The sequence below is a fragment of the Rattus rattus genome, chromosome 2 (assembly GCF_011064425.1).
Source record: "Rattus rattus isolate New Zealand chromosome 2, Rrattus_CSIRO_v1, whole genome shotgun sequence".
Classification (NCBI taxonomy): Eukaryota; Metazoa; Chordata; class Mammalia; order Rodentia; family Muridae; genus Rattus; species Rattus rattus.
Genome location: NC_046155.1, coordinates 172,491,365 through 172,514,809, shown reverse-complemented (window position 1 = coordinate 172,514,809; position 23,445 = coordinate 172,491,365). Strand labels below are relative to the sequence as shown.

Genomic DNA, 23,445 nt, shown 5'->3' with positions numbered 1-23,445 from the left:
CCAGAAATGCTAACAGTCTCAAATACTTGTTTCCACTATTAAATGTAATAATATGCATCTCATATAAAGCCCTTTTTCCCCCACATGCAATTTACAGACCTACAAGGGAACCCAGACAACCAGGCAACTACCAACAACTAGCCACATGCTAAAGATGTCTCTGGTCTGAGGACAGAACTGCTGCCACATGTTAGCCTCCTGACAGACTCAGCTGTCAGATCATCCAAGTCCTTCTCGTAGTTAGCATCTCTCATTTCCAACAAGCTCACAGATCTCAGCTCTCTTGGATGCTCCCTGCAGGGAGTGGGAGGTACTATCTGCTTCAGACTCTTACCTGTGGCTTCAATGTACTCAATGCATCTTTCAATGAAAATGGGTATCGGCTTCTCTGGAGTCACCACTGTTGTTAAAGGCACCCCAAAATAGTTACTCTCCCAGGTTGCCTTTGTGATGGATGGTCGGGGTTTGGGCTTTGGTTTCTGTCCAGGAAAGAAAAAAGAAAAAAAAAAAAAAAAAAAAAAAAGGAAGCACAAAAAGTGAGTATCTTTGTTGAAAAGATTTCAAGCAAGACAAACAGACCCAAATTTGCTCATCTCCCTAATATTACTTTCTGGCCTCCAAATATTGTACAAGATACTGGAAAGTTGTCACATAGTCACACCGTTAGTGTGAGAGTGCATTATTAAAACAAAGATGTTTATAAGAGCCAGGCCAAGTTTACTTAACAAGTAACATCATAATGGCATCCATATCCTCCACTGGGGACACACTGGAGTAAACAGGAAGTTTTCCAAACAATCTGCTCGGATGATAGATGGTATATACTCAGAGATGGCTGATGCTTTGGGAAGATCAAACACAAGTACAAAAAACTAGTAATTTCCTCTCTCCAGGAAAAAAAAAATATAGTGATTTATCAGCCTAGGGTTAATTCCTGGTGTTTTCCACACTAGGAAATGGTAGTGCCTACTAATGAAACAATACAAAGACATGATCCAGGCCCATGACTGAATCTCAGGTTCTAGGAGGCTGAGGCAGGAATATCAAGAGTTCTAGAACAGCCTGGGCTATATCATCGTGAGACCATGTTTCCACCCACTTACCCACCAACCAGCAGGGGCAGTGACAAACACTGAGATTTTACTATTACCAAACAAGTCCCATATGTACTTGCTTTAAAACCTCACAACCATTCACTTTTTCAAGAAAAAGAAATCTCTCTCTCTCTCTTTTTTTTCGGAGCTGGGGACCGAACCCAGAGCCTTGTGCTTGCTAGGCAAGTGCTCTACCACTGAGCTAAATCCCCAACCCAAGAAAAAGAAATCTCAAAGGTCTAAATGACTCAACTAGTAAAAGTGCTTGATCACAGGGGTTGGGGATTTAGCTCAGTGGTAGAGCGCTTGCCTAGGAAGCGCAAGGCCCTGGGTTCGGTCCCCAGCTCCGAGGGGGGGGGAGTGCTTGATCACTAAAACCCATACTGTTTAACCCTATAACTGATGCCTCAAACTCACTCAAACCACCTTTTCCTGCTTAAATGTATTTATTTTGAATCTCATATGGGAAAAACCCAAAAAACAAAAAAACATATTTTATACCAATGTAAACTCTCCAAAGCCAAGGAAGCAGGCATAGAATGTCCACCTTTGTTAAAGTATCTACTAAAAGATGAGGGCAACAGGACGGGGTCCAGGTAAATTAGAACGCTGTGTCTCTGCCATCCAGGTTTCATTTCCCAGTGGCTCAGCCCAATGCAGCAGGGCTACAGCTCCCCTCAACAATGTGTAAGGGCTGGAAGCCTATTTCAGGACCTTTCCGAAACCCTCGGAAGAAGACGTTCAACTACCAGGTCATAGATCAACCTTTCCCTTTTCTTCTGCTCACTTCCTTTTATTTTAATATTCCTTTTAAGGGAACAAGATAGGTCCTGTTTAGTCTGAGCTTCTTTAAGAACTTCTGGTGCAAATTTGGGGAAGGGGGAATGGGAGTACAAGTTGGGATTAGAGAGGGCTGAGGCAAATTAAAAAGTATTCTGGGCTGCCAACTGGTAATACCTCAGAAAACAATCAAAAGGTAAAGAGAGCCCAACCATCAGCCTGCTAAATAATTCAATGTGAAGATCCATGTATCCCACGTGGTTTGGTCCTGCCAAACACAAGCCACAGCTCTTCAGGTAAGCAAGCACCGACTTTAGGGAAAAACAAACTGGTGACTTATGATCTTTCTTTATGGACAAATCTAGACTGCTCAACAGTGCGGGATGCATGCCTGTAATCTATACTTGTATAAAGCTCAACATAAATAATTTATGTACCAGCAAGCACAGCAGTGGCATGACTGTTAGAGGAGTAACCGATTACGCTGACTGGACCTGGGGCCTGCTCCACAGGAGGGAGTTCTGGAAGAGTAAACCTGGTGAAAATCCAGCACGGATGGAGGAAGGGTTCACAGGCTCTATCTAGCTGAGGAGCTGTTGATAACTTATGGTTACTGAGAAAGAGGGAGTCATTTTACTTCTGGGATGTAGGCACTGGTATGTTGCCCATGGTGTGCATATAGGTAACATCAATTGTACTCAGTATATTACTTTAAAAAAGAAAAAGAAAAGAAGAAAAAAAAGACATGGGAAATAAGGATTGGAGAAGGTAGATATGATCAAGAGTGTGTGTGTGTGTGTGTGTGTGTGTAAGTGTAAAATTGTCAAAGGTGGCCCTTTAATCTCAGCACTTGGAAGGCAAAAGCAGGTAGATCTCCATGAATTTGAGGCTAGCCTAGTCTACATACAGAGTACCAAACAGCCAGGGCTAGAGAGAACTTGTCTCAAAACCAAACCAAACCAAAGCAAAACAACTCCTTCCCCACCAAAAAAAACAAAACAAAACAAAAAAAAAACCCAAAAAACAAACAAACCCAAAAAGATAACACACTGAGATAACCCCCATAGCCTCCTCCAAAAGAACCTGCTGATGATATGACTCAATTGGTAAGATACTTGTCTAGCATGCATAAAACTTCAGGTTTGATGCCCAGCACCACATAAAACTGGATACGGGGGGGCACATGCCTTCCTTTAATTACAGCACTTGGAGGTGGAGTTAGAGGACCAGAAGTTCAAGGTCATCCTTGACAAGATAGCAAGTTTGAAGCCAGAGTGGGTTAAAGACCCTATCTCACAAAAGAAAAACAGATTTCAAGGTTTTCAATCTGACTAATGTGGCTTGGGTCAAGTACCATATCATCTCTATCTACCTTCCTGAGAGCTCCCTGATCACAGGATGTTATGGGTGGGACCTTTCAGCAGATGCACAGTATTGCAGCCTTGAGTCAAGCAATGTTCTCCCTGTAAATGTCCCTGCCATTTAAAAGGTCAGTTCTGGAATGTGAATAACCAGTGACTGACCATCTGAATTAAAACAACACTTCCATCAATCCTGACAAATTTCTCTATTAAAATGAAGGTAAATTATTTCTCAGTAAAACTCAAGCTTCCAAATAAAGTGCTGCTAAGGCAAAGAGGAGAACCAAAAGGCAGGAGATGGCCCCATTCGCCCAGTCATCACCAGGATACCTCCTTCTAGCCTTAATTGTAGCATCTAATCAAATTGAAACAACATACTCCTCAGACTGATACTCAGGATATACTATCAAGTTACTGGCTAGAGAGATTTGTTTCACCCAAGTACTTTGTATCACTAGATGCCCAGTTTCTTTTTCTTTCTCCCACTCCCCTCTCTGGTAGTACTAGAGATCTGGAACCATGGGGAGAGATCCTGATTGGCAAGCACTTTACTGTTCAGTGCCCAGTCCCTTCTAGTGGACTGTATGATAGCATGCCACTGCTATCCATGCCCCCAGAATACCACCACACTCCCATACAAAAACAAAACAAAACCCACTCAACAACAAAACATGCATACCTAGAACCTTGGGGCCACTGAGCTGGCTCAGCACCTGCTACTAAAGCCGAGGATCTTTTTCTATACCCAGGACCCACCCAGGGAAAGGAAAAAACTTGTGCCTCAAAGTTGTCCTCTGACCTCTACAGACACAAGATATGCCTGGGTTTACACAGAAAATAATGGAGGAGGAACGGCAAGAGAAAGAAAGAGAAATGAAGAAAGGAAGTGAGGGAGGGAGGCAATGAAGAAGGGAGGGAAGGAGGGAGGTGTGAGACCCTGGAGATGAATGCAAGAAAAGCCCACCTAGGTGGGTCTTCTGTGAGACTGCAGAACTTGTGCTTATAGCACTACGGTTTTAAGTAAACTTCCTGGGGGAAAATTCTTGGGGTAGGTAGAATGAGTAAATGGATGCTGGAAAAGGAATAAACGCACATCGACCATCTAGATGTGTAAAGGGTTGTAAAGGTAATATACTCAAAGGCTTTATTTGTGTATGTGTTATCTTGCTTTTTATTGCTGTGGTAAGACCACAGGCAACCTGGAGAGAAAGAGTTTTTACTTCATTTACAACATCCATTATTATAATCCTTCATTCAAGGAAGTCAGGACAGGACCTCAAGGCAAAAACCTAGATATAAGAACTGAAGCAAAGACCACAGGGGAATGATCTATCAGTCTTGTTTACTTAACGTTTTCTAAGTTTGGTTTTTGAGACAGGATCTCACTATGTAAAGCAGGCTGGTCTCAAACTTGAGATCTGCCTGCCTCTGCTTCCAGAGTGCTAGGATTAAAGGTGTGTGCCACCGTGCCTAAACTAGCTCACTTCCTTATGGACAATCTACCCAGGGATGGTAGTAATCACAGTGATCTGGGCTCTTCTACAACAATCATCAGTCAAAAAAAAAAATGCTCTGTATGTAGGCAAATGTGATAGAGACATTTTCTCAGTTGATATTCTCTCTTCTCAAATGACTCTAGCTTATATCAGGTTGATTTAAAAAACAAACAAACAAACAAACCCAAAACTAATCAAGACAGTGTCTGCACATGTATGCCCACAGAGCCAGAAAGGGGTGGTAGTGGTGTCTGATCCCTTGAGCCAAAGTTATAGGCATCTGCAAGCCATCTGATGGGAGTGCTGGGATCTGAACTTCAATCTTCTGATAGAGCATTAAGAGCTCTTGACCTCTGGGTCATCTTTCTGGTTACAGATTATTACTATTACTGTAACAACAACAACAACGACGACGACACAACTACTACTACTACTTTAAAGAATAGTATCTCATATACCACCACCACCACCACCACCACCACCACCACCACCACCACCACCACCACCACCACCACCACCACCACCACCACCACCACCACCACCACCACCACCATTTTTAAAAAATAGTATCTCATATAAACCAGGCTGGTCTTAAGGTCTTGAATCGTTTTGCCTCTGTCTTCTCTGTACTGGGATTATAAGCATGGGCAACTATGCTCAGACAATTTCAAGCAGAAAAAAGAAGGGCCCTAAAACAGTTATGCTAGGTTATAGGGGCCACCTACTGCTACTAAGGAGCAGGCTTATTCTGTATAGTTGTACTGCAGAGATGAGAGCAGGATAAAATATAAATTAGACTGCTTTGTATCCCTTTCACCTCAGAGAGTCCAAGATCTAGTTTAACCCTTCAATTTATTAAGATAGTATTTAGACAGTATCAGTCCCCCTTGCTGAATGACATGAATTCCATTCCATCTCTTCACATGCGCTCTCTTAAGATTTAAACTCTGGATTATAGAATGTCAAAAACATCCTTTAGATATCTAAAGGTTTCCCAAAGCATCACAAAATTAGAAAGGAACTCTTGAACAACTACTCTAAACTTTCCCCATTGCAAAGTCAGTATATGGAATGCTATGCCAAGAGCTGGGCTAGCTTCTGATATTACCCACACTTCTGACATCTGAAGGGTTACTGTGTACATCTTAGTTAGAAATGTCATTCTCCCAAGTGGCATGCCAGATGTCTCATGTCCCCAGTCAGGCACATGTCCCTCTTTAGGGAATCACAGGGAGCACTCTCACAGGAGGTGTTCTCAACATCCATCTTCTTTTGGGGTACTCACTTAGCAGGCCTAACTGGAAAAGGCTAGAAGAGGCCAAGCCCTAGAATGACCCACACATCTGTGCCTCGAATGGATCAAACGATGCAAAAGCAATTCCCTAGGAAGCTAGCTAGGTGTTGAAACGTCAAAGCCATCCTGCAAGGCAAAAGTGTATTAGCCCCTTTCACAGCAGAGATCAGAGACCCTGTAAAAGGCTGTGAGCAACTGTAGCCAAAGCCCACACTACTTCCTCCAGGATGAAACATTAATGCCCCAGATGAAGGCAGGCCCAGCTTAAATCACCTCCTCCTATCCTTTTAGATAGGATGGAATGCTGATGGAATGAATAATGGCTCCACTGTTCCAGACCTCTTTGTTTCCTTTAAACAAGCTTAAAGCTGTGTGTATTAGCTCACACCTGCAATCCTAGCATTTGGGAGACAGAGGCAGGAGGATTGCCCAAATCTGAAGCCAGCTTGTACAGTATAGTGAAAGCTTGTCTCGAAAAACAAAAGAAGACATCACTCAGGCTTCCTCCACCCCATCTTGCATTCATAGCCAACACTGTGATTTTCTAGTTAACAATCATTCTCTCATGTTTCCTACAGAGCTTCAAAGGGGCCCTTTCAATTAAGTTACTCATGCTCTTGGCACTCATCAGCTTAGAGCACCTTGATTTAGGGCAAACAGGAAGGCGGTTGTGTCAGTCCACTGCAGAGTGATAGAGTCTAGCAAGCCTGGCAAACCTGCGTCCTGGCAAGTCGAGAATCTCAAGACTGAATTCCTGGACAGTGCAGCTGTAGGCAAGGTAGAAGAGGCCGCTGGACCCAGGCACAACTATGTAATCCCTGCCAGAAATCTCAAGCACAGTGACCCTGACTTTGCCAGACTTGTGGGCCTGGCCTTTGGGAAGAGGGGTAGTTCTGGAACGCAGCTGACCTCACCTGGGCCCTGCAGTTAGTTTGGTCTAACCAGGTCGTGGAGCAGAGACAGCTGGCTTAGGGAAGCATCACAGAATTCTTTGTCTTTTGAAATAAAGATCTGGGCTCCATATTTTATTTAAGGCACAGGTGTGTGCAAGCTAAAGCAGATAGTTAAAAACATTGTCTACTTTTTTTTTTTTCTTTTTTCTTTTTTTCGGAGCTGGGGGCCGAACCCAGGGCCTTGCGCTTTCTAGGCAAGCGCTCTACCACTGAGCTAAATCCCCAACCCCACATTGTCTACTTTTAACAGCAAATCAAACAAACAAAAGCCAAAAACACAGTACAGAAGTTCTTTAGGTTTAAAATAACAGAGAAACCAGGCATGATGGTACACATAATCCTAGCACTCAGGAGTCTCAGACAGGATCACTGAGCTTGAGGCCAGCCTAGGCTACATAGAGACTGCCTCAAAAAACACAGTAAAATAAACTGAAAATCCTCTGGCATGAGTTTAAAACAACTTCTTAAAGTTCCAATGGCTAATTCAGTCCCTCCATGCCTATTTTGGCCCTACTTGACTAGCCTTTGAAGACAGAAACAACAGTACCATGTTCTTGGGAGAACAGCATAGAGAAATGGACTTACCAACCTACACTCTGTTTGAATAAACACAGTGAATGGGCTCCTTGGTCTAAACATGTGCACATGAACAGTGAATACTAGCAACTTTTTTGCAGCGGAATGGCAGCTAGAAGACTGGCCTCAAAAACTCATCCATTCTTTGCATAGTGGTAAGCCAGACAAGGTAAGGTATTTACTTGTTTTTGAGACAGTGTCTCATGTAGCCAGACTGGCCTCAAAGTCAGTGTGGAGCTGAGACTAGCTTTGAACTCATGGTTCTCCCAAGGGCTGGAATTACAGGCAAGTACCACCATTCCCTGTTGGGGTAGTGTTTAATCTCTCTGAGACTTAGTCACCTCATCTCTAAGATATAAATCAGCTCTGCTTCCTGGTCCAGCCAACTGTGAAAAGTAAGAACTTCTTTTCCCACTGAGACCACATCTGTTCCCATGCCTTCCCCACAACAGACCACACCTCAAAATGTGCTCCAAAATATACTCATCTATAAAATAAAGGATGGGATTAAAAAATTGCACAGGTGAAAGCACACACCTACCAGTATGCGTTCCATAATTTGGCATTCTTTTTTTGTGGCAGCCACACTACAAACTGTACCCATATAAAAAGATTCTGGTCTCCTCTCCCCACTCTGAATTTCACACTGTACCCCCATGAATCCTCCATTTTTAATTGCCTGCTTGGTGCTGTTTCAATGTTAGTTTTAAATTACCAATTCCTTTGGGAACTTTCCTAGATGTCTCAGTTGAGCAGAAACTTTGTTAAAGAACTCCTCCATATCTAGTACCTCCCTGTCTGGTAACAAAGTACATTCAGGTTCAGAAGCTATCACAGAGGAACACTAACTAGCACATTTGGACACCCTAACAGCAGGCTAAGACAAGCGCCTGCTGATGCCCTCGCACCAAACCGAATGCTGGCTTTTTAAAGGGCGAAGCTGCTTGTACATGGTAGCCAAAATACTTTCTTTAGTTTCTTTCTTTAAAAACTAAACATTTTAAAGATTTTTCTTTTTGTTTTATGTGCATGAGCATTTTGCCTGCATGTGCCTCTTCTTATCCACTGAGCCATCTCTCCAGCCCCAATAAATCTCTTTTTAGAAGTCAGAAAGGCCATGTTAGTCCTGTTTTTAAAAAAGCAGTTTCATGTAGCCCATGTTGGCCTCAAATTCACTATGTACCAAAGGTGACCCCGAGCTCCCAATCCTCCTGCTTCTACCTCGAAGTACGAGCTAGGATCATAGCATTCAGGTATCTGATCTTATGCTCACTCAGGAGGACTAAGCTCAGAAACACACACTGAGGTTTTTCTGAGCAAGTTACAAAGAGCTCTTATCACATTCCACTTGTCTGTCAAAACCAATATCCCTCTCAGGGATGTGGGCAGCCCAACTCCCCAGCTGGTTTTCATTCACACTAGAAACTTTAACTCCGTTCTAGGCCTCACAAAACGAGAGCTGTGTCCGCACAAAGCCACAACAACCAGCCAATTCACTAAATCCAATGAAATAAGCCAATTCACTGGGGGGACACAAACTGTCAAACTGGTTACTTGGTGCCTTATAGACCAAACAATGTGTGATTCAAACAGTTCACTTTTCAATAGGTTGTCCTGTCATGTGGCAGCCACAGTAAGTGAAAGATTTTCTTTATCACTATTGTATCTTTTTATTAAACACAGGAGTAAGAACATTTCTGACAGAAGGGTAAACAGCCAATAATGTCTAGTCTTTAAATCGTGGTCAAACACACCAAATTTCAGCATACTAAATGAGCCCCAAGGGTACAATTGTGAAGCAAGGCTACGCGGCTTGCTTTTTGGCTTTAAAATAAGAGCTGCTGGTCCCGATCTCGTCTTTGCAAACACATAGCCTTGGGAGACAGAGACATGAACAGCGGCAGCTTTAGACAAAGCTCTATTCACAGCCGCCCAAGTGCAATCTTGGAGTTTCAATTTCATTCAGTTGAGTGCGGAAGGCTCCCACTGAGGGTGGGCTACTGAATGGTTCCGTTGGGAAAAGGACCCAAGAAGGAGCATTGGCTTTACAGCCTGCATTTTCATTAGAAGAGATGAAAGCGTTCCTCTCTCTGACTATAGTTCTATAGTAAGGTATTAATCTAGCAAATTAGCAGGAGTACTGAGGAGTTGTTTTTTTTTTTCTTTTTTCCCCATCACATTGGTACCCAGAGCAGAGCTTCTCTTCATTAGGGTGGTTGTCAGGGTGAGCACAGAACAAGTAGCTGAATCACTGTGGGTTAAACCTTGTACCAAAGAGGAAGTGGTGTGGTTAGGAGGGCTGCAGCAGTCCTCTCCCTGGGTACAGTGTCATGTTCTACCTGCTGCTGGGGCATGTCACCCTATGCACTGCGTGTGCTTCAGCCTCATCCCTCTTCCAGGTCGAGTTTCACGGTGACGAGAACCCAAACTACTGGCCCACAATAATCAGCCCTCAGAAGACCAGAGGACCTCAGAGCCAGAGGAGGGACATTATGTGCTCATGGTCCAAATAAGAAAGCAGGGAGTTGGGATCTGACCTGGGAACTTCGTTCTTGGCCTCAGCAGCTAATAGTGACCCCCAATCTACCTGAGCTATCCTAACATGAGCTCTGTCCACAGGTTTTAACTGGGCAGACAGATAATCCATTCACAGCAACCACATAGATCTAACTGCATTATCTGAGTGTTATGGCTTGGTCCAGTAGGAGGGGAGGGGCACTTCCCCAGTAGTATGGCCTACAGGAGGGTCTGAGTTGTTTTTTATGACCAGCGAAATTCCAGAATGTTTTCCCCTCACTTGAAATAATCGTTGTACTGCTTCGTCATGCCAATAAAAATCAAAAGATAAATCCCTTATGGAGGGTGGCTTGTACTCTCTGCCCTGATGGTATCTTGCTCTTCCAGTAAAACAAGTGTCAGTCTGCATTCCCAATGGCAGCAGTCTTAACAGGAGGCATGCTCTGTAGCAAAGGCTTTCCTCCTCTCCACAGAGATGAAAACCAGCCGTGCTCGCTCGAAAGCACCACTCTCCATGTCAGGGAAACACAACGCCAGCTTCTACCCACTCTTCCGTAAGGATACTCCTAAGATGACTGTTGGCATGCCATGGTTGTTGGGCCAGAGGAATCATTTCAATCTGATTCACAGAGGTGTGGCCTGTATAACTCAAGACAGGGCCGGAAGGTGGTACTTCATGCCTGCTGATCCAGCAGCTGGGGTCATGTTGCCAGCAGGTACACAGCTTAGGATGCAGAGACTAGCTGTTTCTATGGAGTTGAGCCTTCACCACAGAGTCTGAATTGTCAAACAGGGCTTGTTTGACAATTTTTAAAAAACTATTTTTTTATTTTTTTTGAGAAAGGTTCCAGGCTGGCCTTAGATCTGGTAGGATCCTCCTGTCTTTACCTCTTGAATATGGGGATTACAGATGTGCACCACCATACTTGGTTTTAGGTAGTGCTGGAACTAGAACCCAGTGCTTCTCAAAGGCTTGGTGCATTCTCTACCAACTGAGCTACATCCCCTGTCTGAGAATATGTTTTCAAAGCAACGTTTGCAGTATTAAAAATATTGCCATAAGTCAGAAAAAGACTTGTAATTCAGTGTGCTATTATGCCACCTTCCTAATTCCCAGGTGTGCCAAACACCCCCACAAATCAGAAGGCTGTCAGCATTTGCATAAGCTGTTCCAGCAGTAGTTTTTACCAGGAGTGGAGAAGGAAGAAAGCCAAAACATTTAAAACACTCAGATTCAGTATCATTTAGCAGGGGACCTTTGGGGAAAACACAGGGAGGTTGGTTAGATTCCTAAATAAAAACCACTTTCACTGGATCTTCCCTCCAAGTCTTGAAGAACAAAATCCAAAAGGCAGCATGGACCCCAAGTAGACACATTAAGTTGTGGAATAACCAAATGGGAAGAAAAGTAGTAGCCAGAGATAGGGGCCCAGAACCTATACAACACTGTTCTGCCCTTTCTGACACTTCACAGACAGGTAGGCCATGGAAGCCCTGGCCAGTAGTGACTGAGAGCACTCTGCATGTCCTGGGTCACAATGGTATCATACTCCTACATCTCCCAGGGTCATGGGCTACCACAATGGCCTTTATGCTATCTCTTAGGACTCCAAATTATACGATATTTTGATATGGTGTGTCATATAGTATTCATTTACGGCAACTGCATCCTTCAAGGCCCTTGTAAAGTCTTACAGGAGTAGCTGATGTCTGCTGTTTCCTGACAGGGGGGAGGGGAGTGAGCATGGTCCTGTGTTGATGACGGTCACAGGTTATTATATCTGTGTCAGAGTCTCACCAAGAGGTCATCCTCTGAACAGAACTGCCTACAATAAATGGCAGGGTGAGTTGGGTGATACTTTGTCTCAAAGTTCAAGCCCTTTAAGAGGACAGGGCACTACCTTCAGCTCTCTGCCTCACAAACACCAACCTATAGTCTTCGGCAAGAAGACACTTCATCTGCTGCTGCATTAGGGACAAGCCTGACATGTAAACTACTAGAATAACTTCTTCCTTCCCTTGTCGGTCCCTCTACACCTGGTGTTCCTTAAGTTTAGAGACTCACTGACTGAAGCGATGACTGCAGAGGAAGGAAGCAGTGAGAAACATGTAAAAGCTGCACTTTTTAAATAGGGATAAACTTCATTTTGAGACTTTTTGCCATTTCAGCACTTTTACAGATTTGTGTGTGCAGAGAACCATTTATTCCTCACTAATGTAAAGTCCCTCATCCTTTGTGATCAGCATAGGAAAGAAGGACCATGTGAGAGTAATACAGATACAAGATGGATGTTCAGACAAAGGGTGCAAATCTACAATCTTTAAGACAGCAAAGAGAATCCATAATGTCACTGGCTTGGCAACTTGTCAGGACACTGAAGGGCTCTACACCACTTGCTCTTTTGGGTAATTACTGCTCTAGGTAGAGGCAAACCCATGAGACCTGCCAGTAGTAGATACCTAATGCACAGGCTGATTCTTAACACCAGGCCAAAGAATGAATGTACTCTCATGGGTATGTGCTCTCACATCCAGTATTTTTTTTTAAAAAACCAAGTTGTCCTTGAATAGTTTTCATCACCAATCAGATCTCAGAGATGCTGTGCAAACCCCTACTAACTCACTGTAAGTCAGGTCTTACCTTGGTGTTCCTCCTTAGACTTCGAAGGATATTCCTCCTCCTGGGGTCCTCATCTGTTTCATATGGGATGACAGCATTGTCCCCTTTATAACCTTGGGATGCCTGGTCCTCCTCTTTCTTTCGGATGGGTCCCAGCTCATCATCACTCCCGACACTGAAGCTGGTGCGGTAACTAGCAAACCGCCCCAGGCGGGTGCATCTCGTCCTGTACAGCACAGGCTTACTCACTGCAGATACTTTGCGGCCTCGCTCTAGAGAGCTTGTGTCCATCTCACTGTCAGAACCATTGCCACTGCCATTGGACTGGGCTTTGTTGATGTTCCGAATGGTAATGATCTTGCCCTGGGTGCTGTCGTGGGGCACCGAGTATATGTTTTCTTCCTCATTCCTTGGCTTGACCACAGCATCCATGGGCTCTGCGTAGTCAGAAGGATCAAATCCATCCTGAGGCATCCAGGGGCTAGAAGACATAGACTTCCTCTGTCCCTCCCGATGACCTTGGTCTAAGTAAGAAAGATCTTTTGTGATCTCAAAATGCACAGGAGGCTTTGGTTTGACTGGTGGAGGTACTTTGTTGTTCAGTTTACTCTCAAAGTTGCTCATTATGAAAGACAGCCCGTCGTTTCCCTCCAGCTCCATTGAGAACTTGGAATGATCTTTGGACAGGGAGGGCAATGTCGCATCTTCCCGAAAAAGGTGGTACGATGGAGGCTCCACATCTTCTTCTGAGTCCTGTAAGTTTGAATTGCAGAGGGGTGACCCAGCCCTGGGGGAGTTGAACACCTCCTCAGTGGTGCTGCAGGCCTCAGCCACATTATCGTACATGTGTGTGGCCTCGATTATGTTCTTTTTCTCCACCACATCTTTAAAAAAGGGATGAAAGAGCTCGAGTTTATGCTGGGGCTGGCTACAAGGGATGCTTGTGAATCTCCCATCAATTTCTTGTGCAATCTCCTCTCCCTCTGTTAGCTGCTCTCGACTTAAGTCATTGTCCAGGACATCTATAGCGCCATCAGTGAGTGCGACAAGCTGGATGGGGATAATATCCTGCACTTCACAAAGAAAGGCACGTAACATTGCCAAGGAGGCCTTACGTTTGGCTGAATAAAAAACAATGTACCCATGAACCAACCGGCTCTTTCGGATGCTAAATGAGGAATGGTATGAAAGAACAGACAGCTCAATGCGCTTCTTGTGTACTCCAATTGGAAGTTCAAGTAAAACAGAGTTGCTGCTCCCACAGTGGGAAGATTTACAAGTTTGGGACTGCAGGACAGGAGAGAGAATGTCATCTGCACTAAAAGGATCACCACACATGAGACACATGACAATTCGAAGGTCCACATCAGCCAAATCTTTGATACTAGCAGTAGAACTAACCAGGTTTAAGTTGCGCTTAGAGTCCAGGAGTCCCTTCAGAACTTGACTGATCTGCTTCTCGTTAATGTTGCGTCCATAACCAATGCCAGCAGACGCAGGATCAAGAAAGACACACTGAAGTTTGCTAGCAATCTGCTGGCCTTGCTGTATTAAGCTGTGCAGAGTCTCTCCACTTGTGTCCCCTCTCTTGTTAACTAAAATTAAGGTCAAGGGGAGGTGGACTAAGTGATTATCCCGCCTGCCCAGTGTAGATTCTCTGCTCTTCTCTATACTCTCCACCACATAGGACAGCGACTCCTTTGAATTGTAAAGGCAGAGACAGCCATGGGGTTGGAAGGTTGGTGTCTGGAAAGAGTTCACAGGAAGCCGGACATTTCCCTCTATTGGCCTCAGAGAAAGCTCATACATTTTACCATCTATTACATACTTGTCATCATTTGTACAAAGAGCTCGAATTTCATTGGCTAACTCTCGGGCAAGGCCATCTTTGCCTAAAATAACCAAATTGATCCTATCAATATTGGGGTCAGACAAAGAGTTTTTCTGATTCCTATCAGATGGTCGGATAAAGCGAGAACTGATCAAATGTTCAATCTTAGCATCTACGCAAGCTGGACAGCTTGGGCAGGTCTCCTTTGTTGGGTGGTACACAAAATGAATGTGCTTCAGAATGAGGGCATCACGCTCTGCTTGGAGTTTCTGCAATGCTTTAAATCGTTGCTCTTCACCCAGAACATCCTGGATAACACCCATCTTTTCCTTACTGGGTTTAGCATCCAGCTCCAGCTCATAAAACAATTCTGAATACTCCAAAAGCAACTCTTGGAACTCTTCTTTTGCCCGGTCTATAATCTGCTTTTGGTGCTTGCCATAGATGTCCATGTACACAGATTCTTCCAGCCACTGGTAGAAGTCTTCATTCATAATAAAACTACGAGCTTCTTCCCAAGGTTTCCCAGGAGTTATGAAAGGAGAGGTCTCCAGGTTTTCTTTGAAAGCCCTTCGCATCTCAGCTCTCTTCCTCTCATTCCTCAGCTTCTCCAAGTGGGTCTCATACAACTGCTCAGCAGGGACAGTATCCATCAAGTCAAAGGGAATCCGCTCATTTTCCATGTTGTCAATGTGGCTGGTTTCATCCCATGGTGTCTCTTCAAGTACAACAAACCACTTTAAGAACTCTGGCTTGGTCTCTAACAGCTTTTTTGCTTTAATGCAGCTCAGGTGGTCTACTTCATCTAGATTAGGTATGAGGGCTTCAAAAGCCAATGGCAGGGCTGCCAGGTACAGCTTTCTCCGGCGCTCAATATGCTCATGCTTGAGGCGGTGAATGTGCTGCAGGAAGAGCTTCTTGGCTTTCTGTGTCCCTTCCAGATAGACATAGTCCTGGTACTCAGGGGAGGCCTGCATCTTTCGGCTGACACTCAGCCAGTTCTCATTGTGACTTTTCACAATGCGGCTCACCAACCACTCATACTTGTCCTTTGCTGTAGCTATCTGCTGACTCTGCTGCTTGAGAGCTTCAAAGTAAGGGATGATTTTCGTCTTCCCTCGACTCTTATCAATGAGTTGCACTAAGGTGCTGAAAGCCAAGTCCACATTCACATTGGACCTTGCAGAGGTCTCTACAACCTGGAGGTTCTTTTTGCTTAAGGCAAAAGTATGTGCATCTCTAATGTACCGCTCAACACCCTCATCACACTTGGTCAGGACTATTACTATGGGCTTTTTTGTTTTTGCAAGCTGATTGTAGAGATTGGAGACAAACTTGAGCTGGTCATCGAAGTTCCTGTTCATGCCCCTGCTAACATCGATGCCCAGAAGAAAACCGTCAACCAGCAGCTTCCCATCTGGCATCTGTTTCTGCTCAAAGTCTTGCTCCAGCCCTAGCTGGTCAGTGCAAAAATACATGAGTTTTTCAGCTGAAGCAAGCTTGGTGGCTGCGGCTCTCTTGATGTAGGGCTGCAGTGCCGTGCTTCGATGAGGTTGAAAAGTCTGATCGTCAATAAACTCCGTCTGCTCCACAATGTGCATCTTACATTCCACACAGTCCTCCAGGGAGCGGCTAACTTCTCCCCAGTACAGAAAATGGTCATTATTGACCACCCGCCCACCAAAGTCACTGGTGCTGAGGACAGAAGTGTGGTCCAGGTGAAACTCATCAGCACTTGGGCGCACAAAGCGGTTACATAGACAAGACTTCCCAATGCCGCACTGGCCTTTCTCCTTCTCAGTGCCGGACAATCCCACCACACTGATGTTGTAGGTGGGGATTCGGACATCTTGCTTTCTTGCCATCATCATCTTCGAAACATCCTGCCACAAACAGCCACTTCCAAGATCAGATTACTGTTCTGCAGTAGAGTGAGGGCTTCTTAGCAGTGCCAGTGGACACTGGCTGCCCAAGCAGCGCAAATGTTAGGTCCCATAGTGTTCTAAACCAGTATGTCAGTTCTTCCTACTTCTCATCGACAAATAGCCAACATGTCTGCCTAGACAGAGGGGAAAAAGAAAAACCATCAGCATCCAAACTATTTTAACCACTGAATTACAATAAAAGTATTTTTTAATCCAAAAATATTTAGTAAACCTAATGTACCAGGCCTTGTGCTAAGTGAGTGATTAAGGCTGACATCAAAGTTGCTGAAATGGCTCTGAGGGTAAAGGTATTTGCTGACAACCCAAGTTTGATTTCTGGATCCCATGGAGGAAGAAAAGAACCAATTGTTCAAAGTTGGCCTCTAACTCCCACACATATGCTGTGGCATGTACATGCCTATACAGGAGGGTATGCGCATATACATTATTACACAAAATGATAATAGTAAAAAGGCTTGTATCAATGTGTTTTCAAACAGGTATAGCACAGACAAGAACAGGTGGATATAAAGTAAGGAGAATGTAAAATGACAAGTAATGAATGTAGAGTGACAAGTGAGTCTGGAGGAAATGCGGCTAACTCTAAGGTAGGGTGGATACAAGATGGGCAAGAAACATCTTTTTTGTTTTTTTTGTTTTTTTTGTTTTTTTTTTTTGAGGTAGGGTTTCTCCGTGTAGCTCTGGCTGTTTTGGAACTGATCTGTAGACCAGGCTGGCCTTGGACTCAGAAATCAACCTCTGCCCGTGTCTCCTGAGTGCTGGGATAAAAGGTGTGTGCCACAAACAAACAAAATGATGATGGTGGGACATTTTCACAAGGACAATAGCGTCATCTTTTATGGTGTCATCTTGAAGGGGCTCCCATGAGTCAGTTCTAGGATAATCTGAGAAGCAAAGAAATTGTACAGTAATGAATTACACCCCACTGCAAAAAATATGAACTAAAGTCTAATTATTGGATCAAATATAAATCACAACAGAAGGTTAAATATAGGGGAAATATTGAGGGGCAGGACACTGACAGCTAAGTCAAGTGCCTTCCTAAGCCTTATTGATAACCAGGAGAAAGCTCTTAACAGTAATTACAATGGAGAAAGCAGACAACACCTTTACTCTGAAATCAAAATCTACATCATCAGTGTGGTGTGGAAGCACTTAGGAGACTGAGGCAGGAGAAACAATAGGTCAAGAGTAGCCTGGACCACATAGAGGGAGTGGGGAGGATAGAAGAGAAAGGAGTAAGGAAAGAACGAACCTGGAAGACTCATAATATTGCTTTCAAATTTATTACAAAGCTACAACAAAACAGTCCTGCAGTGACACAAAGACAGACCAATGGAAAAGAAATTGAAAGTTTACAGCTAAATCATCATATATATCATTAGTGACTTTTTAAAAAAAACAGGCTGGCCCCAGACTCACAGAGTGACTATCTCTGCCACCATGCCTGGCTAGTTAAATGACTTTTGACAAGGATGTTGATGAGATCATTCACTGGGAAAAGGACAGACACCCCCCCCCCCCGGAGCTGGGGACCGAACCCAGGGCCTTGTGCTTGTTAGGCAAGCGCTCTACCACTGAGCTAAATCCCCAACCCCGAGGACAGACTTTTTACCATTTGGTGGAAAAGGTGGATCTTCACACAGGAAATGACAGAGAGAGGTAGGTCTTTATCTATACCACATACAGAAGCTAACTAACTTTAGGCAGGGGATGTAACTCGGATGTACGAATATTTGTATAGCATTTGCAAGGTACTGAGTGGTGGGGCATGCTTTTAATCTCAGCACTGGGGAAATCTCTGAATTTAAGGCCAGCCTGGTCCACATAGCAAGTTCTATGTGTGTCTCCAAGACTACACATTACAACTCTGTCTAAAAAAACAAGAACAAAAAATCTAAACAAACAGAAAACAATTGTGAATGGATCAAAGACCTAAAAGAAAAACTAGAGCAACAGAGATGCCCCACCTCCCCCACAGAGCACTGGTGGGTGGTAACGCTGGCCACTAAGCCTGTCAAAGAAGATGTAACCCCATCAAGCTGATCCCCTGACTGCACAGGAACACAGTAGCAAGCATTCACATACACACATCTACATGGGCACACATACTTAAATCTGAAAGGGATTTAACAGTAGACTTAATATATTTTCTATCTTAAGAGGTGTAAAAATCAGAAAGTGTAGTGATGCTGGTTTCAATGGATGAGGGAAGTAGTGAATGGGGACCCTGCATTCACATGTGGAATGACGTCACAGGGATGGACTGCTGTAATGACTACATATTATGAATAGGTTGAACACTAATGAAATATGTACTAAAAATGGCTAAGATTTTAACTTTGTGTTACTCATCTTTTATACACTAAAATCAATGCAGGTAAAAGGATGAAGCTCAGTGATAGAACACTTGAGTAAGAAGAATAAATCAGAAAAAATAATACTAGTATATATAAAATGGATGGCTATACTGAGATAAAGTATCCCTACTTTTAGAGAAAAGTATTTGGGGCAGGGGGAGGCAAAATGAATGTAAATGTTCAGGAAAAAAAATCTGTTTTAGAGAGAGTAAAAATGCCAACAAGGGACTAGGGCTATGGCTCAGTCAGTACAATGCTGACCTAGTATAAATGAAATCCCGGTCTTGATCCTTACCCCACACAACATGGAAGTGATAGTGCTTGCCTGTAACCAAGTATAAACACTTGAGAGATGCAGGCAGAAGATCCGGCTATGCAAGATCCTAACTAAAGCCAGTCTCAGGCCAACGTGGGGCACATGGGAACCTTTCAAAACATAATCATTGCAGAGGAATAAAATGTAAATAGGTAAATCTGGATTAAGTGTGTGTGCTGGCTAGTTAAATGTCAACTTGACATCTGAAAGAAGGGAACTTCAAGTGAGAAAATACATCTGTAAGATCTTGCTGTAAGCAATTTTCTTGATTAGTGATTGACGTGAGAGGGCCCAGTCTATTGTGAGTGGCACCATTCTTGGGTTGGTGGTCCTGGGTTCTAAAAGAAAGCAGGCTAAGCAAATCATAATCAGCAAGCCAGTAATTGTAACCCCTCCATGGCCTGTGCATCAGCTCCTGCTTCCAGGTTCTTGGCTTGCTTGAGTTCCTGCTCTCACTGCTTTTGATGACAGACTGTTCATGTGTGACAGTCCCCAAGTTGCTTTTCGTCATGGTATTTCATCACAGTGATAAGAAGTCTAACTATGACAGAGTATATGATATTTTTCTGTGTTGTTTTTACTGTTACCAATGACAAATTCTCAGGAGTTCCTGATGAGAGCTGGCCTGTAAAGTTTTCCAGCTGGCTCCTGTGTCCTCCCCGTATCTGTAATACTTCTAGAGAAATGAGTACTAAGGTGGCTATAAAGCCTGAAAAGCTAGCTCTCTAGACTTAGGCAGCTACATCACACGTGATCCCTGTTGAACATTTTAAACAAAGGAACTCATCAAAGACTGCTCCCTCAATAGGAAAAAAAAAAAGAACAAGAAAAGGTGAGGCTAGTTGGGGGGAACCATCAAGAGACTGGGCTGAGCAACTTAAAATAATGCAGTCTTTCTTTAGCTTTTTCTTCTTCTTCTTCTTCTTCTTCTTCTTCTTCTTCTTCTTCTTCTTCTTCTTCTTCTTCTTCTCTCTCCTCTCTCTCTCTCTCTCTCTCTCTCTCTCTCTCTCTCTCTCTCTCTGTTTTTCTAGACAAGGTTTCTCTATGTAGCCCTGGCTGCCCTGGAACTCAGTCTGTAGACGAGGTTGGCCTCAAAGTCACAGAGATCTGCCTGCCTCTGCCTCCCAGGTGCTGGGATTAAAGGCGGCACCACCATTGCCTGGCTAATGCAGAGTCTTTCCATGGTCAGGATCCAAGGAAGCAAGAATGGAGCAGAGGAGCGGCACTTTAAGGAATCCAAATTGTTAAAAAAGTTTTTGTTAAAACCAAAAAGTTCTAACATTTTCAGTCAGTAGCAAACTGTTATTATGGTGTCAAAGTCTTTAGCATCCTTTCAACTGAAGTAAATAAAATAAACCACCTCTGGCTACTTCTGCATACATGGGCCTCTGGAATCCACTATTCTGTGGTACTGATATTTACTTGCACACTCAAGTGTAACTCTGCGACTGCCAAGCCTACAGTCAAGCAGTCTCCTGAGACTATCTAAAATAGCAAGCAGACCAATCTTCTTGGGAATATCATTTGCACCTGGTAGGAAGCATTTCTATAAACATCATGCTTTGGTGTGCTTCACAGAAATGTCAAAAAAACAAAAAAAACAAAACAAAACAAAAACAAAAATACAAACAAAACAAAACAAAAAACCCCCAAAATACAGATCTTTTCTTTAAGCCTTTTAAAATTATTTATTTTATGTATGCAAGTGTTTTATATATGCAAGATGTGCACCCTGTGCATGCCTGATGCTCATGGAGATCAGAAGGGGATGTTGGATTTCCCAGGAACGGAGTTGTAGATGGTTGTGAGGCACCATATGGGTACTGGGTAAAAAAAACTTAGGTTCTCCGCAAGAGCAACAAGTGCTTTTAACTGTTGAGCTATCTCTCTAGACCCGCGTTTTTCAATCTGTGGGTTGTGACCCCTTTAGATCAACCCTTTCACAGTGTTTGTTGCCTAAGACCACTGGAAAACACAGATACTTTACTATTCACAGCAGCACCAAAATTACCCCTTATACAATAATAATGTTACAGCTGAGGGTCACTACAACATGAGGAACTGTAGCGAAGTCAAAGCATTAGAAAGGTTGAGAACCACTGCTCTAGAAATCTTTTTTTTTTTTTTGTTATTGTTGTTTTGCTTTTGTGTAGTGCTAGGGGTGGTACCAAAGACTTTGGACACGATGAACAAATGATCTACTGCTGAACCATCCCTTTCCCAGCCCTTTCACTGGTGGATTCGAAGCAAGCTCTCTCTCTTCCTCCTCCCCTTTATTGTCCCAAAACGCTATAATCCTACTGCCTCTGCTTTTTACTTTGATTCAGGGTCCACAGGCAAGCCTTGAACTCTATATTCCCCGTCTCAGACTCTGAGAGGCATGAGACACTGGACTTAGTAACACCACATTTTATTCTAGGAGACAAAAGAGAGAACACCATTGTCTGCTGAGATGGCACCCTCAAGTGGTCATGGGTCACTTCTAAACATTTTTCATGACAATTTGAAAAATCAAAACTTTTAAAGAAACCTAAGGTGTTATATGTAAAAACTACTTCATGACAAGCTTCAAGGAAGGCTGCAGAAGTCAGCAGGAACAAGCAGGGCACCTAAGGGAAAACTTCCGCCTCCACTTCCCTGAACGGCTGCCATACAAACTAACTGAAGAGCTGCTTGTAAAAATCTTAATTGTATTTACCTCCCTCTAACACCACAGGGCAGGAAAGAGCTATCTATGCAAAGATCAGCAAGCTTGGCACTGGGATCTCTAGTACACACAGCTTACAGTTTGTTTTAATTGGTGACAGAGTCGGGAAGGACTACTGATGAAGTCCCAAAAGACTAGGGTGCTCACCCCAAGGGACAGGGGTCACAAGGGCTCAAACTTACCTATCTTGAAACATACTTAGCAACAGGGTTCTCCTTGAAGTGACCGTAGTATGCAACTGGCAACCTATGACTCAGCATTCTGTACTGTACAATGGATCTAATAACACATTCCTTCCCAGAAACCTCAGAGGACAACGAAGCAACAAAAGACTGCATAAAATTTGAAGTAAAAATGCACCATCATCTGTTCAATCCTTGCTTAGTCATAATTTTCAAATGGCAGGATGGTCTTAGCTGCAGAAAGCTGAAATGAAAAGAACAGCCAACCTTGAAGGGAACAGCCACTAATATGTACGTAGTTTTGCTGTCATTTTGAGACAAGGTCTCACTATGTAACCCAGGCTGGCCTTGAACTCCAACTCCTGCTTAGCCTTCTGAATGTTATATGCCACTATGTCTGAATGCTCCCTGCTTTTTTTTTTCTTCCTTCAAGGGACAAGAAATGTTCCCCCTGCATATATATTTTTTTAAATTCCAAATTATGTTCACAGCCAAAAATGTTACCAAAACACGAGAATCAGGTGGCACGGAAACAGTTAATTTTTGAACACCTGCTACCTTCCACTTATTAGAAACCTAATAAGTTCCTTAGTGTAACTGCACTCTCAGCTTTGATGTCTGGATAGTGCAGTTTTACTAGTTCCTCAATTGGACTGAATTACACAGTAAACAAAGCTGGTTATAAATCTAAAGATGTCTCAAACACTTAGTTTAGAGGAAGTAACTTTAAGTGCCTGCCCACATACACGTTCAACTTTTCAAAGAGGTGGCCAAAAAAAAAAAAAAAAAAAAAATTTAGCTGAGCCATTAAACTTAATGATCACAAGATCATAAAGAGAGCAGAGAGAACAAGAAAGGTGTGTCCAAGACTTCATGATGTCCAGTGTCCTCAAACAAATCCTTAATGGACAACTAAGGGACAAGATTGAATGTCTATCCTAGTGTTTTCTATACTAGTCCTTTCAACAATGGAGAGTGACAACAGGGGAAAGACAAATCTCTAAAACTAACCCAGGGGCTCGAAAGGTGACTCAGCAGATAAAATGCTTTCTTTCTGTTCTTGCAGAGGACCTGTGTTCAATTCTTAACATGCACACGATGGCTCACAACCACCAGTAACTCCCTAGCATGCATATAGTGCACTTTCATACAGATAAACTAAATGTAAGAGTAAATAAAATTAACCCGACCTGCTGTGATGGCTCATTCTTGAAACCTCAGTATCCGGGAGGCTGAGGCAGTAGACTGCTGCGAATTCCTGGTTACCCTTAGCCACATAACCCATTTCAAACAATAAAAACAAATAAACACAAGATGTATTTAAAAACAGGTTAAAAACAGTAACTCCTTGTATCATTGAATTCTGTAGAACTACTGAGACTAGGAAAACCAACAAAATACAAAGCCTAAAA

General features: G+C 43.4%; 1 protein-coding gene across 1 annotated transcript in view; it reads right to left on the bottom strand.

The window, feature by feature from the left end:
• Arhgap35 (Rho GTPase activating protein 35) overlaps positions 1-23,445 on the bottom strand; it is a 123,160-nt gene that overhangs the window by 55,526 nt on the left and 44,189 nt on the right. Inside the window, exons 2-3 of the mRNA XM_032894374.1 lie at positions 12,713-16,581; positions 335-479 (exon numbers count right to left, since the gene is read on the bottom strand). Coding sequence (XP_032750265.1) covers positions 335-479; positions 12,713-16,393 — 3,826 coding nt within the window. The 5' untranslated portion in view covers positions 16,394-16,581. The remainder of the gene's footprint in view (positions 1-334; positions 480-12,712; positions 16,582-23,445) is intronic.